The sequence below is a fragment of the Lichenostomus cassidix genome, unplaced genomic scaffold (genome assembly GCF_008360975.1).
Source record: "Lichenostomus cassidix isolate B80296 unplaced genomic scaffold, HeHo_3.0 HiC_scaffold_38, whole genome shotgun sequence".
NCBI lineage: Eukaryota > Metazoa > Chordata > Aves > Passeriformes > Meliphagidae > Lichenostomus > Lichenostomus cassidix.
Genome location: NW_028147440.1, coordinates 2320849 through 2337537, shown reverse-complemented (window position 1 = coordinate 2337537; position 16689 = coordinate 2320849). Strand labels below are relative to the sequence as shown.

The 16689-nt window shown below is 50.2% G+C and overlaps 1 protein-coding gene and 2 long non-coding RNA genes across 11 annotated transcripts in view; 2 read left to right on the top strand and 1 right to left on the bottom strand.

Moving 5' to 3' along the window:
* The window catches only part of LOC146422999 (uncharacterized), a 76688-nt gene extending 62231 nt beyond the window's left edge, over positions 1-14457 (top strand). The window contains exons 12-20 of one of the 9 annotated variants that reach the window (XM_085045562.1): positions 7960-8256; positions 10173-10217; positions 11094-11402; positions 11788-11826; positions 12002-12109; positions 12631-12655; positions 12865-12920; positions 13458-13489; positions 13897-14457. In XM_085045562.1, the coding sequence (XP_084901688.1) occupies positions 7960-8256; positions 10173-10217; positions 11094-11402; positions 11788-11826; positions 12002-12109; positions 12631-12655; positions 12865-12920; positions 13458-13489; positions 13897-13968 (983 nt within the window). In that variant the 3' untranslated portion in view covers positions 13969-14457. Of the gene's footprint in view, positions 1-7959; positions 8257-10172; positions 10218-11093; positions 11403-11787; positions 11827-11986; positions 12110-12630; positions 12689-12864; positions 12921-13457; positions 13505-13896 lie in introns of those variants that run through there. The other 8 variants (XM_085045561.1, XR_014847776.1, XM_085045563.1 and 5 more) reach the window with 8 other exon arrangements.
* LOC146423000 (uncharacterized) lies at positions 3851-5824 on the bottom strand. The gene is made up of 2 exons (XR_014847786.1): positions 4660-5824; positions 3851-4110 (listed from the first exon to the last, which is right to left on the bottom strand). It is a non-coding gene; the product is annotated as an uncharacterized LOC146423000 (long non-coding RNA).
* Positions 14458-14655: 198 nt separating the features above from the next.
* Positions 14656-16191, top strand: LOC146422998 (uncharacterized). The gene is made up of 2 exons (XR_014847787.1): positions 14656-15435; positions 15865-16191. It is a non-coding gene; the product is annotated as an uncharacterized LOC146422998 (long non-coding RNA).
* The last annotated feature ends 498 nt before the right edge of the window (positions 16192-16689 follow it).

The window sequence follows — 16689 nt, the reverse complement described above, 5'->3', positions numbered from 1 at the left end:
TGATGAAAGGAGACCCAAGTCTTTTCCTGCTTGGATAGCCTTGGACTCCCCTGTTTCTCTCTGAAGGAGGATTGCAGGTGTTTGGGGATACCTATGCCCTTTGCATGCATTTAACTGGCACTTTTTGATGTACGAGCCAGTATTACCAGAGGTTCCTTATCCCCAGATTGGTGATGTTTGCATTGGTTTTATTTCCCTTGAGGTGCCTCTTTATCTCCAGCAAAAAGGCTGCTATTTCTCTGCAGCACAAATGCAAGTGCCCCTCCCTACACCAGGAGCCAACCCCACTTCAGCCAAGCCCAACACAGACACAAGTGACAGTGCTGGCAATAAAGCCCCCCTGGAACTGTCTCCATGGGAGATTATTTGGATTTTTTCTTGTCCCATGGCTCTGAACTGCCCTGATGTCCATCTTGCTCAATATGGGAGCTCTGGAGACCCATGGGAAGGACTGAGAGAGTCCTTGGGCTGTTCCAGTTGTGACAATTTGGGGGACATGCAGCCATTAGATCAAACCAGAGTACCACTTTGCAGAAGGTTGGAGAGGGCATGCTAGACTGATCTGGCTGCTCAGGCCAGCACTGAGCATCCTGCTCTGATCTCACCCTCTGACAGCCAAGTGACCTCAGGGAGGAAGTTCTGTGGCTGTGCACATTCACCACAGCTGTACAGGCTTGTCTTATTCAAACAGTTGGGCTTTGCAGGGCTGGTTTTCTCCCCATCAGTGCAGTTCTGCCAACTGTGAATCAGAGGAGGCTCTCTCAGGGGCAGGGATTGACCATCATGGCACTGCCACACTGATCAAACTCTGATCTGAGCCCAGCCCTTCATTTCTCTGTTCCAAGGGAAAACCCATGCTGTGTGAACTGGCAATGATCAGAGTCTTTCCTCCATCCCAGTGCACAGCTGATTTTGGGAACATCATGAGAGAGGAAGCAACAACCAGAACAAATGAAATCTGATTATGTTTTAAAATAATAGTGCAGACGTTAATATGTGTTAACCCAAATCCTATTGTTCTTATTTGCAGTTGTCCTGAGCTCATGGTAAGGACAGCAGATGCTGGACTCAGCTGCTCACACACAAACCACTTGTGGCAGCAGAGCTGCCCCAGGTTGTCCATCCATGAACCTCCTGAAGGGCACAGCTCTGCTCCACTTGGGAGCTGCCTCACCCATGGGTTTGTGCTCAGTGCAGTTTCAGATGTTTTTCAGTTGATGAGGCTGGATGTTTCTAATTTCAGGGATCTCCATTGCCCTGCAGGAATTTTGGAACAGAATCTTTAGGGCAGGGGAGTCATTCTGGGCAGACTTAGAGAATCACATGAGAACTTTGGAAACTTGATTGTTGGAGTAGGCAGTTGCCTTGGATGTACCTGATCTTGGGTAACCAGCTGCAATCAGTCCAGCTGGAGCAGAGGGGTTGCAGCAGAGGAATTCCAGAGGAATCTCCAAGCTGAGCCAGTGTGTGAAACAGCCCCAGGACAGGAATTGCCTTGGGGGAGAGGGGCTGTGCAGGAGGAGACCCTTGCAGAGGTTTCCTCTGTGCTTTGCTGTGTTTGTGCAGGCTGCAAGTGTGGGGAGGAAAACCACGGCAGCAGGGCTGTGCTGTGCCCAGCAGCTTGAGAGCAGAGCTTCCGGCCAGTGAACGAGCTGCTTTGGCTGTGGTTGTGCTGTGAGCAAAACAGACCTGAGTCAGTGTGAAATTTGAAATGTTACCAAACCTTCAGTTATTGCAATAAATTCCATTCATACTGACCTCTAACACTTGCTTTCTGTTTCTTCTTTTTTTTTTTTTGCATTGTTTTCCACCTTATGAATTGTCAGAGTTTATTTACACTTTTTTTTTGTGTTTGTGCAGTGAATTCTAAAGAATTCATGATGATTCCTAAGGACCTGGATTCCTAAGGAGATGAAAAGCATGAAGACCCACCTAAAATAGGAAAAGAAAACTTTATTAAAAAAAACAAGGTTGATATGATGCAGGAGAAACTGCTGAGAGCTTCTCATCTCCACACCTTTCTCCCAAGTCTTATGGCAGATGAATGTATAACAGCAGAAGTGCAGAACACTCTCTGGAGCTCTTCGCACATCTGCACTCCTGGAGCTCTGCCATGGCCATGCCAACTCCTTACACTATTGCTTTGGGTGAGTCGTTCTTTGCCCACCTCCCTCACAGCTCCATCCTGCACCAGTTATCAGCTCCTGTTCTGCCTTTCCCACGCCATAGAAATCTCCCTGTGCAATTGGGTGTGCATGGAACTGCAGCTGCTCTCCCTTCTCAGGTCTCAGGCAGTGTCAGCACAGCGGGACAGGCAGGCTCAGGTCCCTGGGACACCAAGAGTCTCCTCACTATGCAGCTCCATCAGGGATGAACTTGGCTCAGCTTGGCTCTCCTGGTCATCCCCATGCTGGCTTTACTGGGAATCAGAGAAGAACAGTGGAAGATGCTGCAGGGAGTTCCTGAAGCAGTGGGCAGGAGTCTGGGAAAGGGAAATGCTCCAAGATATCAGCTTCCAGCGAATCCTTAAACACTGTTTCTGGCCGTCTCCTTTCTCCAGGCAGAGCTTCCTGGCCCTGCTGATCAACAAAGGTTGCTCTGCTCCTCTTCTCTGCCTCTATCCCTTGCCCCCTGTCCAGGATATGCTCAGCCAAGAAAGCAGAAGTTACTACAGGTGCCCCAAGTCCAGCTCTGCTCCTCCTTTCCCAAAGCCTCGCATCTCACAGCTGCCCTTATCAGCCAGAGGAAGAGGGGCAGCTGGACCAGGGATTCCTTCCACTTCCCTAAGACATACTCCATTGCAGTCCCAAGTGCTTTGCAGAGCAGAGACCCCCTGTTTGACACAGTTGGTCCTCCTTGCTGCCTGCAGTGGGCATCTGCTCTCTGTGCTCTGCTACTACAAAGCTGAAAAATCCTGTGCTGTTTGGCTTGACAGAGATACTTCACCCCCTCCTCCTTGTTTTAGAGCTTTTCCTGATTCATGCCCCATGTTCATCTACTGCAGAAAAGTGTGTGTCTCCCGTAAGCCGTGTGTCCTGCTGATCAGACCTGGGCATGGGATCTTCTGGACACCAACACAACACCCAAGTGCCACCAGAAACCTCAGTGCACAGCACTGGATCTTTCAGGGTAGGATTCCCGTGGCTACCTGTGTTGTAGCCAGGAATTTCACTCCAGTTCAGTCAGAGACAGAGGCCATGAGAAAGTTGCCTACATGGTGCCAGAGCACCTGAATTCAGACCCCTGTGCAGGTCAGGCAGACACAATGCACATCCCCACAGTGCCTTAGGCCTCTCCAGACTGACATTTGGAGGCCAAGCAAGGTCTCAGAGCAGGCAGGAAGGGACAGAATGTTTCTGCATGGTCTTCATCCAACCTGGCTGAAGATCCTGTCCCAGCAGTTACTGCAGATGTGGCAAACAAGAAAGCCTCAGCAAGTGCCTCTGACCAAGAGCCACAGCTGCTTTCAGAGAACCCCCAGTGCCTTGCTGGGCTGCTTCTGTGGGGGGAAACTGGTGTCTGAGTCTCTGTGTTCAAATGAGCAGAGCAGGGCAGAACTGAAGCCTTTGCTCCTCCCCATGCCCAGGAGGCTCCACTCTGGTCAAGGAGATTACAAAGAATTGTGCTTAGGTGTTATCCAAAGGCTATTTTGAACTTTGTGGTGCTTGACAGGAACCAGGACATGGCACTGGAAGCTCCTGCTTGCTCAGTGCCCCTAGCTGCGGAGTGCAGAGTTAATTTCTGGAGCTGCCTGTGCTATGGTCACATCCCTGTAGGAAGGGAGAGGCAAACCCTGTTCCACTGCTGGCTGTGTCTCTGCCCATGGATCTCTAACAGCAGACTCAGAAACTTCCTTTTACTTTTAAAAATTTATTTCCTAAATCCACGTAAAAATTGTCACTAACACACTGCAGAGAAGGTTTCACTTTCTGTTACAAGACCTACCCTGCACCCTCTTCCTTCAATTCTTCAATGTGCTTCCTGGCTCTTTCCTCTAACAGGCTCTGCAGCTCCTCTCTCCAATGTCTTTCTTCATCGTTCCAGCAGAACCAGCAGGGAAACACAGGACACAAATAGTGACTACAGCAGCAAGAGTGAATACCCTGACACCTGAAAGGGAAGATATTGAAACTAATTGTCACTGGACTTCACAGTTCTAAAGATGTTTGCACCATTTTTTAAATGAAAGCCCTTACATTATTATGAAGTGCCATAGTTCTTCTTATGAAGTACATTCCTTGCTCCTGCTGTCGTCAGGTGACAAGTGATGGCAAGACAGAGACTCCCTGGAATATGGAATAGCAGCCCCTGTCTCCCTCAGTACGTGATTTAATTTCTTATTTTCCTAAAACTTCCTTTACAAATCAGGCACAAACACACACATGTATGTTTCTGGAATAATCCTGGAACAAGGTGTTCACAGTTCAGGTTTCAGCCTCAGAAGGAACTTGCTAATGATAAACTTCCATTGATTGAAAACAGAAGCATGGAAAATCAACAGGTAATGCTAATGTAGTAAATTTTTCACATAAAAATCATACCTGCAACTTAACACTTCTTTCTCCAAATGAAATGGTTCCCATATTGCTGTACATCCCAGATTCTTTACACACAAGAAATGCTAAGGTACCTAAAATCCAAGCTCCCCAGGACTCTTACCTGAGATTTGGTGTAGAACTCGCTGGGTAATTCAGCTGCTCTGCTTTGGGGAGCACTTTGGCTGCTGCTTCCTTCATCAGCTGAAACCACACAGTCCATGTATCTGCCATGGCACAGAAGGATCACACACCAAATCACAGGAGGTAGAAATGCCCTAAATATGATCTGAGTCTTGTAGTAGCACGAGCACTTCCCAACACAGCAAGCCCAGGGAATGCAGGTGGGGTGGGAGGTCAAGCTCAGGAAAAATGTAATGAAGGCTGGACAGAAGAAGTCAGAAGCAACATACAATTCTCTTAATGCCTTCTCCTGAGGACATTTAAATTTCAGTTCCAATTTTTCTTCAGCCATAACCAGACTTAGGGAGTAAAATGATACAGACAACACACTATGATGATTTTACGAACACTTCTGGATTGCTCCCTGATTTCCATTTTGTCCACAGAAGGAATCTGTGCCTCTGTACCACACCACTAGTCATCTTAGGCACTTTCAATCACCACATCTGCAAAAGATTAAACAGCCAAGAGGAAATGAAATTAAACACACACAGGAACTGGGTACCGTCACAGCTCCATCTGACTTCGGAGATTCTGAAAACTGTGCTTTCAGATGTCTCCTGTCTTGTACAGAATCACAGCAACACAGAGCAGTTGAGGGTGGAAAGGACCTGCAGGGATCATGTGGTCCAACTTCTCTGCTCAAGCAGAGACACCTGGAGCTGGTTGGCCAGAACCTCATCCAGAGGCTTTTGAGTATCTCCAAGGATGGAGACTCCACCACCTCTCCAGGTAACAATGTCTGTAAGACTCAGGGAGCAGTTTGGGCTCAATGGCCTTGCTCCATTTCTCTCTCCATTTGACATCTTCTTGGTGAGGTACCTTGATTGGCTAAGAGACACAAGCTACAACATGGGAAATTGCCATTACATGTACAAAAATTGTATTATTATCCTAATTGGTGTCATGCCATAGAGTTTGTCAAGATGATGAGAGTTGAGACCAAGTCCTAGCTGCATTTATACAGACTGACACCCCACAATAGAGTGGTTTGAAATTAGAGGAGGAATGCAGATAGTGGTCAATTCTGGAAACAAAGGTTTTCAGTAGCATGGGGAACTGAGTAGGATGGGATGAGAGATTCCTTGAGAAAAGGACAATAAAGCCATGGGGTGCTGATGAAGTCTTTGGTGTTTAACTCAAGAAATATGGATTTGCTCATCCAGCTAGAAGTGTCTGATAGACAAGTAAGAAATGTCTGTTCTACTGTTTAGTTAGTGGTTAAAAATCTCAGTAACAATGACTAGCCATGAATATGCCTCGTCTCTGAACTCAGACTAATAGTAGGAATGTGTTTTGCCTTGAGATAATGGAGGTGCCATAGAGCAACATGAGAGGATATGCTCCAAACCCACCGTGTAAAACCAGTTATCAAATGGAACATCTCTGCCCTGGCTGAAGGTGCAAAAAGTCAAGGCCATTTCTGATGAAAGCTCCCACAGTGCTTTCATATTTTTATGTCAGTTGTTTTTAACACTGTTCAACCTTTTTCACACCTCCACCTTTGCTCTGTTCATCTGTGCTGTGCAATAATTCACTGGCAACAGGGCTCTAAACTGTGGCCATTTCATCCCAAGGATGTGCACAGGCTGCACCAAATCTGACCTTCTTCTCCCACTGTGACCCCCACAGGGTGGTCCTGCAGCCCTGGACTCTCCTGTCCCATCTGTGACACACATGGCCATGACCTGCAGCTCTAGGCTGTGCAAGAGAGATCTGCAGCAAAGCCGTGTCTCCTCTTCCATGCATTAAACCACTGCACAGGAGGACACAAGAGAGCCTTCTCTCCTTTTCAATCCGCAGTCTCCTGCCTTCATCTGGGAGGGACAAATGGGCAATGGAGGACTCAGGGAGGAAAATGTTGCCCCCTAGAAAAAGCCAGGCTGGTTATGCTGCAGCCAAGGGTAGGTCGCTATGTATGGACCAGCTGGTTATGGTGCACCTTGTAGAGACACCTTGGTCAGCAGGACAGCAAGTGCCTTCTGATGGGAGAGCAGGAGATCCAGCAGAGCCCCACTCCTCTCTGGCTCCTCTATCACTTGGGAGGTGGAAGTACCAGGAAGCTCCAGGATTGCTGGTGGCCTGCTGTGCTGTCCCTGCAGCAGCTTTTATGGCTCTTGGCATCCCCCAGAAGGACCAGACATTGTGAACTTGGGGCCAAGGGTCAGGAGGGCTTTGCAGGGAGGAGGCTGCCCCAGAAGGACAGACAAACACAGCTGGTGCTCTGGGCTCAGAGGGTGCGGAAATGAAAGCGGGGGCTCTGCAGGAACAGAGGCTGCAGTGGGGGCTGAGGCAGAGCCCATGCTGGCCACAGCCACTCATTGTGGGAACGGCCCTGCCAGCCCCAGCCCTGCAGCAGGACCAGTCCCAGGCACGCTGCAAGCCCTGGGCCAGGCAGCTCTTGAAGCGCTGGGCAGAGCTCAGCCCACAGCAGACGCTGCAAGGAGAGGCTGTTGCTGCAGTGCCCAAACAATGCTGGGCCAGCAGGGATGTGCCAGGCTGTCTCCTGCTTGCCCAACCTTCCTCCTCTTCCTCCTCCTGCTGCTGTTGCTGCTTGGTGAGTTGGGGAATGGCTTTGCCTTGGGGCTCAGCACTGCAGGGCTGCTGAGCAGGGCAGGACAGAGCCCATCCTGGGCACAGGGCAGGGACTCAGGGGAAAGGGTGTGTGGAGCAGCTGTGCAGCACTGAGGGGCAGAGATGCTTTGGGGGAGGGCAGCAGGATCATTGCTTCCTCAAGGTCACATCAACCTCTGAGTAAAAGTGGCAATTTCGAAGTCATCTCAGGGGCCTCTGGTCATGGTGTTAGCCTTGGCGGATGCTGACACACTTTAGGGAGCATCCACTTGGAAATACAAACCCTACCAAACTGGGCTTGGGGAGGTGTCATGCAAGGAAACAATGGAGATGCAGGATGAAACCGCATGGGTGGGAAGGTGCCTTTCCCAGCTAAGACTCAGCAGTGGGAATGTGGACAAGGGAATTGGAGCTGAGCTGGGTTGGTGCCCATCTGACCAAAACCCTCTGTTCCCCACGGAGCAGGTGCTGGTGTGATAGCCCAGGATATCTGCAGTTCCCCAGGGCATGGTGAGTACAGGGACGGATCCTGTAAAGGGAGTTGTGTGGGGCTGGAGATGGGAAGGGAGAAAGGCTTTGTTTCCCTTGTGGGAACCCCTGGAGAGGAAATTCTTCCTCTCTCAGATTCTGCACTTGCAACAGCAACACTGGACACACTCATCTCCAGGTGACCTCCCGGCTCCTACCTTGAAAATGACCCCAACTGCTGCAGAGGAGGGGGAACAGGTCTTGGTTTGGTGCATAATTGGCCGGAAGTCTCCTGCTACCCAAATCATCTTCTGCAAAGACAAGGTGCAGGTGCAGAGCCTGAAAGCCCAGCAGGTAAAGAGGATCTTCTACTACATGCTCCTCACCATGACAACAGGGAGTGCAGGGACATTCACATGTGGATATCAGCATAAGGACAACAGCGGCCGAGTGAGAAACTCTGCCCTCAGTGCTCCCCTGAATCTGCATTTCAAAGGTGAGTTGTGCCACTGGGAGACAAACACTGCCAAGTCCCCCAGATCCCAGGTGAGGGAGGGGACCCTGCCTTGCCCATACCATGTCCCTGGGCATTTGGGATGCTGGGGGTGGAAAGTGTCTTTCTGTGGGACTGTTGGGAGTATGGGGTCTCAGCATCAGCAACCCCCAAGCTCAAACCATACTAAAACAATGGGGCTTTTTAGGTCTTAGCCATGCAAGAAGTTTTCTTGCACCACAGCCAGTTTTGAGTGGCTTTGTTGTCCCCAGTGGATGCCTCTGGCTCCCTAAAGCACTTCCGCAAGTGCAAGAGGCTTCTCCCAAGCCACACACTATGACACAAACCCCATGAGATGTTTTGGGAATTGCCCCCTTTGCTCAGAGGTCCTTGGGAACTGGAGGAAGCAATGATCCTGCTGCCCTCAGCACAGCATCTCTGCCCCTCAGTGCTGCACAGCTGCTCCACACACCCTTTCCCCTGAGTCCTGCCCTGTGCCCAGGACAGAACCTATCCTGCCCTGCTCAGCAGCTGTCCAGGCCGCTCTTCCCTTCTTCTTCCTGGATCTCTGTGTCCAACCTCCCCTCCCTTCTCCAGTCTCACAGGGCATCCACAAAAGGATGGTGGCGAGTTCAGGACAGGAGCTTTGACACCTCTTCTCCCATGTTTTCTCAAGGCAGTTTCATCCCCCTGAACTAATCCTGCATCCCTGACAGGGGAACAGCTCAGCTACCAACACATCCCACTGCCAGTTTGGGCATGGATTGATGGGATCAACAGAATCCTCTGGAGGGAGGGATGGAGCCAGGGGAGAACAAATTACATTTCAAGTGCCTGCAGTTCTCCATGTTCCACCTTCACAGTTCAGCCTTGAGCTGCAAAGATCCCCTGAACTCTTCCCTGAGAGTGGGACCCTCCCACCTCAAGCACCAAGATAGCTCAGGGCATTGTGTTTGCATTGCTAAACCCTCTGTAAGCCTTGAGATTTTGGAGCTGTTACTGCACAGCAAACCCCAGCCCACCCTTAAGCTACTTCTTGAGAACAGACCTGGCCTTTCTTCATTGCTTTACCTGTGTTAAAAAAAATAAAGAAAAATCTTTGTCGTAGGAAATGAGTTGTTCCATGGGGATGCAGCATTTGAAGGGGCTGTTCTGCTCCCTCTCAATTGCTTTCTTGAAACAGTTTGACTCATATTGGGAAAACAGAATTTCAAATGTCTCTGACTTGTCTTTTCCAATTTTCTTGAAAGCTGCCATGTTTTCCCAACACTCAGCATATTTCTCGCATCTTCTCTGCTCTGGAATCAACTAATTTTTTTTTCCTGTAAAGCTTTTATTCTGATTAATTTACTAGTACTCCAAAGTTTGTTCAAGGCTGGAGAACCACAGAATCAGAGAAAGACTTGGGTTGGAAGGGACCTCAAGGATCATCTCCTTCCACCCCCCTGCCGTGGCCAGGGACACTTCCTGACAGACCAGATGGCTCCAAGCCCTGACCAGAAAATTTTGGCCAGGTCGGTCACTCAGGGTATATTTAGAGGCAGACACAAATGAAAGCTATGGAAACATCCTTCAGGGAAAGGAATTTCAAATACAATCAAACTTCTCTCCAAAATACGTAGTGGCCCATCTAACATCATTCTCTTGGCCATACAAAGTATTTTGGTTATAGCGTGAGACTCAGTAGATGCTGAAGTGTTTCAGGGATCCAGAAGAATCCATCTGGAACCACAAACTCAACCAAAATGGGCTTGGGAAGATGTCACACCAGGAGGCAAAGGAGATGCAGGATGGAGCCACATGGGTGGGAAGGTGCCTCTCCCAGCCAAGACTCAGCAGTGGGAATGTGGACAGGGGCATTGGAGCTGAGCTGGGTTGGTGCCTGTCTGACCCAAACCCCTCTGTGTCCCATGGTGCAGGTGCTGGTGTGATGGCCCAGGACATCTGCAGCTCCCCAGGCAATGGTGAGTACAGGGATAGGTCATGTAAAGGGAGTTGTGTGGGGCTGGAGGTGGGAAGGGAGAAGGAATTTGTTTCCCACATGTCAAACTCTGTCACAGGGAGAGTGGAAGCTAAAGACAAACCCTGCCTTAGCCTCAGATTTTGGCAACAGTTTAAATTCTAGGAATCCCATTGGTTTGCAAGTTCTAATGATGGCAAATCAGATCTATTTCTAAAGATGAATTAATTATTTAAAAGATAAAGGTTAACAGATGAAAGGTATTACTTAGAGTTATTTACTACAGAGTATTAAACTAAAAAGGACTACTAGAAGATTATACTATAACATAAAACAATGCACAATATTAAGGTACCTATATTGATGCTGGCAAAAGAAATTATATTGATGAGGACTCAAATGTAAACTACAACTTAAATGACAATCATGTACGTGGATTCCTTCACTCAGCCTCCAGTGGAGTTACTGGGAAGCAGCCTCCCTGCCCAGGGGAGGAACTCCAAACAATTCTAGGGAAATGTACAGAAGATTTCTACTTTGTGAAAGTTTGCTGTGGCTTTTACAGTTATAAATTGAGTGTCACTCAGTCAGAAATCCACCTTACCTTTCCAGATCACACTTCAACAATTAGACATTTATTGGCAGCTGGGAGATTGCCAGGCTGGTATTAACTCCTTGGCACCAAAACAACTGACTACAAGACAGCTTGTCCTGTTTGAGTTTTCTGACTGGTTAACAAACAAGAGAAAAGCTCTTGTGGGGAGTCAAATGCCTTGCTACAACCCCTGGAGAGGAAAGTCTTCCCCTCTCAGATCTGAGCCATTTTCCAACCCTGATACTCTAAACACTATCCTGGTCCATCCCTTTGCCCACTCTGCAGGTGACCTCCCAGCTCCTGCTCTCTTTGTGAAAACCAACGCCACATTCAGTGCTGCACAGGAAGGTGAACAGGTTTTGTTTAAGTGCCAAATTCAGCCGGAATCTTCTGCCACACAAATCATCTTCTGCAAGGACAAGGTGCAGGTGCACAGCCTGAAAGCCCAACAGGGGAAGTGGAGCTACTACTACATGCTCCTCACTGTGAAAATGGGGAGTTCAGGGATATTCACATGTGGATATCAGCACAAGGATAACAGCGGCCAAGTGAGGAACTCTGCCCTCAGTGCTGTCCTGAACCTGAGTGTCACAGGTGAGTCGTGGCACTGGGGCACACACAGGAAGCCTTTCCAGATTCCCCCTTAGACCCAGGTGGGGGAGGGGACCCTGCCCTGCCCCATGGCATGTCCCTGGCCACTTGGGATGCTGGGGGTCAGGGTGCACTTCAGCACAGCTTTGGGCACCAGGGACACTCCTCCCAGTCACAGCAGAGCATCCTGCTCCTCTCCTGCCCCAGCATCATGGAGAGGGGAGAGTGGTGGTGCAAGATCTAATGCAGAGCCACAGTTGTGCAGAGCATTCATTTATTGATCCCAACAGTTGATAGAGGGGGGATCAGGGGATCCCCACAGTGGCTCAGTGTGTGCAGTACCTGGCAGGGAGCTGCAAATTCTCTCCCTGCCCCTTTCTCCTCCCAGGCAGTGGCTCCAGCTCCCAGGCAGAGACATCCAACAATGGTGAGTGATTCCCTCCCTCACACTCAGTGCCCCTCAGCATTGGGCTAAGGTTGCCTGGCTGCCAACACCAGCACACTGAGAGGTTCATCAGCCAGGACCTGGCTTGTGTTTAAGGGCATATCCTGCTCTCCTCTTCTATTCCCCATAACACACCCAATAGCTTCTTTGCACACAGATGGAACTCCCAAATGCCTCCAGACCTTTTACAGAGACATCATGATAGGGTTGGTGGTCATCTCTCTCCTCCTCCTGGCTGCAACCACCTATTCTTTTGTGAGGAAAGGTGAGTGATTTCTGGATATTCAGGCTTCACTTGCATCCTGATGCAGGACTGCTGCTGTGTGACCCATGCTGGTTTGGGATGGTTTCCCATTTCAGGGAAAAGCTGGGCTTCTCAGGCTTTTCTTTTGTCGCCCGATGGATGTAAAGCTCCTGAGATCACAAAAACTTTACCAAAAGGATGACTGTGCTTGAATGCCAGAGTGTGTAGGGAGTGATCAAATGCATCCCTGCCCCTGGCACACACTGGCTCCCATCTTCTTGGTACAAGAATTGAGGCTCTGATCTGCCATGAGTGCAGCCAGCACAGCTCCTCCACACTCTGGCTGTGCACAGCTGCTCAGAGCTAAGGAGAAACCAGTCTGGGAAAGGGGATTCATGGTTGTGTAGGCTGGACTTGAAAAATCTCCTTCCCAATGACCTGTGGAGGTTCAGCCCATCGTGTTCACTGCATATCTCAGAGCAGGGAAAGGCAGAGCTGTGCAGGAGCTCTGCCTCCCACCTCTCTCTTTCTTTTTCTTGCAGGGACCTGCAGGGAGAGATGCCAAAGGTGAGCAGAAATCCCTAGGGGCTGCAGGGCCAGGTCTGTGCCAACGTGGGGATTCCTGCATGGTGTAGGCAGGGAGGAGCAGGGCTTGCCCTGGCCTTGACTCCAGCCATGGACCCCATGCAAGACAGAATCATCTACGGCAATGACTCCAATGAGCTCTTCACAGTCTGGGCACAGACCCCAAAACCCTTTCCCCCAACTCTCTCCAGGCAGCAGCAAGTTTCGACCCATGAGGCTGAAGTGACTGAGGACAATGAAATCCAGTGTGAGTACCAACCCTTTCCTACAGGTGATCCAAAGACCCCTCTGTCTGTGGGGCTCCCTTCTTGTGGTCTGGCTACCCTCTGGCACCACCAGAATCCCTGAGCCCATTGACCAAGAGCCTCAGGAGCTGTACTGAGGTGTTGCACGGCCCTGATCGCCATCCCCTCCCCTCATGGGCAGGACCTTTCCCAATTCTACAGGCAATCCCAGTAATACATGTCCCAGGTTTTGCATTTGCAAAACCACTGCCCATTGCACCAGGGCAGATGTCTCCCCATGCCATTGCTCCACTTCTTCCCTGCACACATGGCCCAGCTTCTGCCTGGAGAAAAAAGAGGACAACAGACCCCCATCCCTGCTCCTCACTTAGAGGGGGAAGGGCAGCTTCCTCTGCTGCCAGGAGTGGGGTGAGATTAGGGGGAAACAGGGCAGGGCATTCAGTCCTGACCTGGTGGATCTGCTGTTCAAAGGCAGCGTGGGGCTTGTCCCTCCCACCGAAGGGAGCAAGGGCTCACTCTGTGCTTTTTGTCCCCACCAGATTCCACCATCACCCACACTGGACGTAACGGGGTGAGTTGTGGCACAGCCTTGGTGCCAAAGCAGGGACAGGGCCCTGGGGATGGGATGTGAGTGTCAGGGTCTTTGCTTGTGGCTTGGGCTGGGGAGTCCCTCTGGGCCATACCCAGTAAGAGCCAAAAGGAAGCATTTGCAGAAATAGACAATGATGAGATATTTTTCATGAAACAACGCTATTACATTTTCTCAGCATCTTCTGCAAATATTCTCCCTGTGTAAACATTTTATCCTGAAATGTCAGATACAAAAATCTGGAGGGTTCCAATTGGGAAATAAAATCAAACCAAAACTGAAAGACAAAGGCCCAGCTCCCTCCAGCACTCTGGGAGCTCAGGGCCAGAGGCTTGTGCAGGGCTTGCAGCCAGCAGCTGAAATAACAGGCTTTCCTTTTCCCTCTAAAGCCTCGCAGTCAAGAGCTGAACAGCAGCACAGAATATGCCTCGGTGAGGCTCTCCCATGGCCAGCCCCGGTAGTTCCAGCACGGTGAGTGCCCCAGGACAATCACCCACACCAGCCTTTGCTCTCTGGCACAGCTCCTGCTCTGGCAAAACGGGGCTGGGGTGTCCAGCTTGGGCTTGCTTGGGCTTTGCTGTGCTGGGCAAGGGCTGGCAGCTGGGAGCCTTGGGGCTGCTCCTCCAGCTGCTCCTCTGACCCTGTTCTCTACCTTTCCCTTCCCAGCCCCACTCCCACCCACCATGGCACAGGGGGTTTTCAGGCCTCCCTGCAGCTCCCAGCAGGTTTGTCTCTGTCCCCAGGAAACTGCCATGTGACAACTCCTTGGCTAATCTTCACCAGCTGTTGTGGGGAATTGGGAGTCCTTGGCTTTGGAGGGCAACTCCTCCCCACAAGGCCTGGCCAGGCCAACATGGCCACAGCCAGCCCTTGCAGCAGGCCCAGCCTTGCCACCCCCATCAGAAATGTACTCTGCATGCGTTGAATCAAATAGATGTTTGTGACTCTCACATGTGCTCTTCTCTCTGCCCACACAGGTGCTCACAAGGATGCACAGCTCCACAGGGACACAGGCACTGCTGTGCTCACACCTCTCTGGCTGTGGCTGTGTGCAAGGATGAGCTGGTTCTGCTGCAATGCACAACAAACATGGATTTCTCTCCCTGACTGCACCTCTGCCTTACAAATCATCTCACAGGACAGTTGAGCTGCCCAAAGACAGCCCTAGAGATACAAAGTGGTGGCTGGAGAGACATGAGGGAACTCTGGCAGTACACAGGGATAGAAAGGAGAGACATCTCTGGCCTGAGCTCTGCTGATACAGTGACCTCTTCAAAACTTCATAGCTGGACTCTTCTAGTTGTTTTCCTTTCTTGTCTTGGCTCTGGTTTACTTCCCAAACCTAAATCCTAGCCAAAAGTCATTTGTTGTCTTGGCTGGACACAGTCCCACCCATGCCACTCCAATGTTAAAATACCTTTTGAAGTCACAGGACCACATATGAAGGATGTTATGGACAGGACCATCTAGAGGGACCTGGACAAGCTTGAGATGTGCTCCATGGGGATCTTATGAGGTTTGACAAGACCAAGCACAAGGACTGCACCTTGGTCATGGCAACCCCTGGTGTCAGTGTAGGCTGGGGCATGAACAGATCGAGAGCAGCCCTCCTGAGAAGGACTTCTTGGTCTGTGTGGCCTGGAACAGAGCAGAGTGACAGAAGATCTCATTGCAGTCTACAGCTCCTTCTTGACGGGAAGGGGAGGGTCAGACACTGGTCTCTTCTCGGTGGTGACCAGTGACTGGACCTGAGAGAATGGCCTGAAGCTGTGTCAGGGGTGGTTTAGGTTGGATATTGGGAAAAGGTTCTTCACCCAGAGGTCAGAGCTGACAGAGTTCAAGAAGCATTTGGACAATGCTCTCAGGCACATAGTGTGAGACTTGGGGATGGAACTGTGCAGAGCTAAGAGTGGAATTCGGTGATCATTGTGAGTCCCTTCCAGCTCAGGATTTTCTGTAATTCTGATTCTGTGATCTCCAGCCCCACACAACTCCCTTTCCAGGAGAGGATGAGGCAGAGATCTGGGTGTGGTTTCAGGGCTGGGATCTTGTTGGGATCACAGTAACATGAATCAGGTGCTCCCTGACTGGAGTGCTGCAATGGAGCCACATGGGTTTTAGGAAGGCAAGGCTGGCAAGACAAGGAGGGGGAGTTTCCTGTTATATGAGGGATGAGCTGGAGTCCATGGAGCTCTCCTGGGGAAGGTTGAGGAGCCAAGGGAGAGCTCCTGGGTTAGGATTAAAGAAAACAGAGCCCCAGGTGACATTAGAGGGGGAGTCTGCTCCAGGCCATCTGAGCAGGGGGAGCAAGGGGATGAGGCCTCTACAGACAGACAGAAGGAGCTTTATGTTCACAGGCCCTGGTCCTTGTGAGGGATTTCCACAGCTCCAATATCTGCTGGAGGGACAACATGGCAGGATATCTCTGTGCTGTTGGGCAGTGAGAGTTGGACAAGTCTGGACTGCCAAATTCATGGAGACCAAGAACATCCCTGTGCATGACATTTACAATGCTACCTGTTTCATCCCATATAAGCCACCAGGAAAATTGTTAGCCTAGATCAAGGTGATGTGTCCCAAGTTTCTGCAGCTTGAATTTCCTTGGATATACCCCTCCTGCCTGATGCACTCCATCTATCACTTCATTAAGTCAATAATAAAACAGGACACTTTGTTTTTCTTGCTTGGATGCTGTGCTGACTTCAACCAACTGTGACCTGCGAGTCACATGTAAAATGCTGATGAAAGGAGACCCAAGTCCTTTCCTGCTTGAATTGCCTTGGACTCCCCTGTTTCTCTCTGAAAGAGGATTGCAGATGTTTGGGAATACCTATGCCTTCTGCATACATTTAGCTGGGACGTATTGATGTACGAGCCAGTCTTACCAGAGGTTCCTTACCCCCAGAATGGTGATGTTTGCATTGGTGCTTTTCCCCTTGAGGTGCCTCTTTATCTCCAGCACAAAAGCTGCTATTTCTGAGCAGCACAAATGCAAGTGCTTTTCCTCATGATAGGAGCCAACCCCACTTCAGCCAAGTCCAACACAGACACAAGTGACAGTGCTGGCAATAAAGCCCCCCTGGAACTGTCTCCATGGGAGATTATTTGGATTTTTCTTGTCCCATAGCTCTGAACTGCCCTGATGTCCATCCTGCTCAATGTGGGGGCTCTGGAGACACATG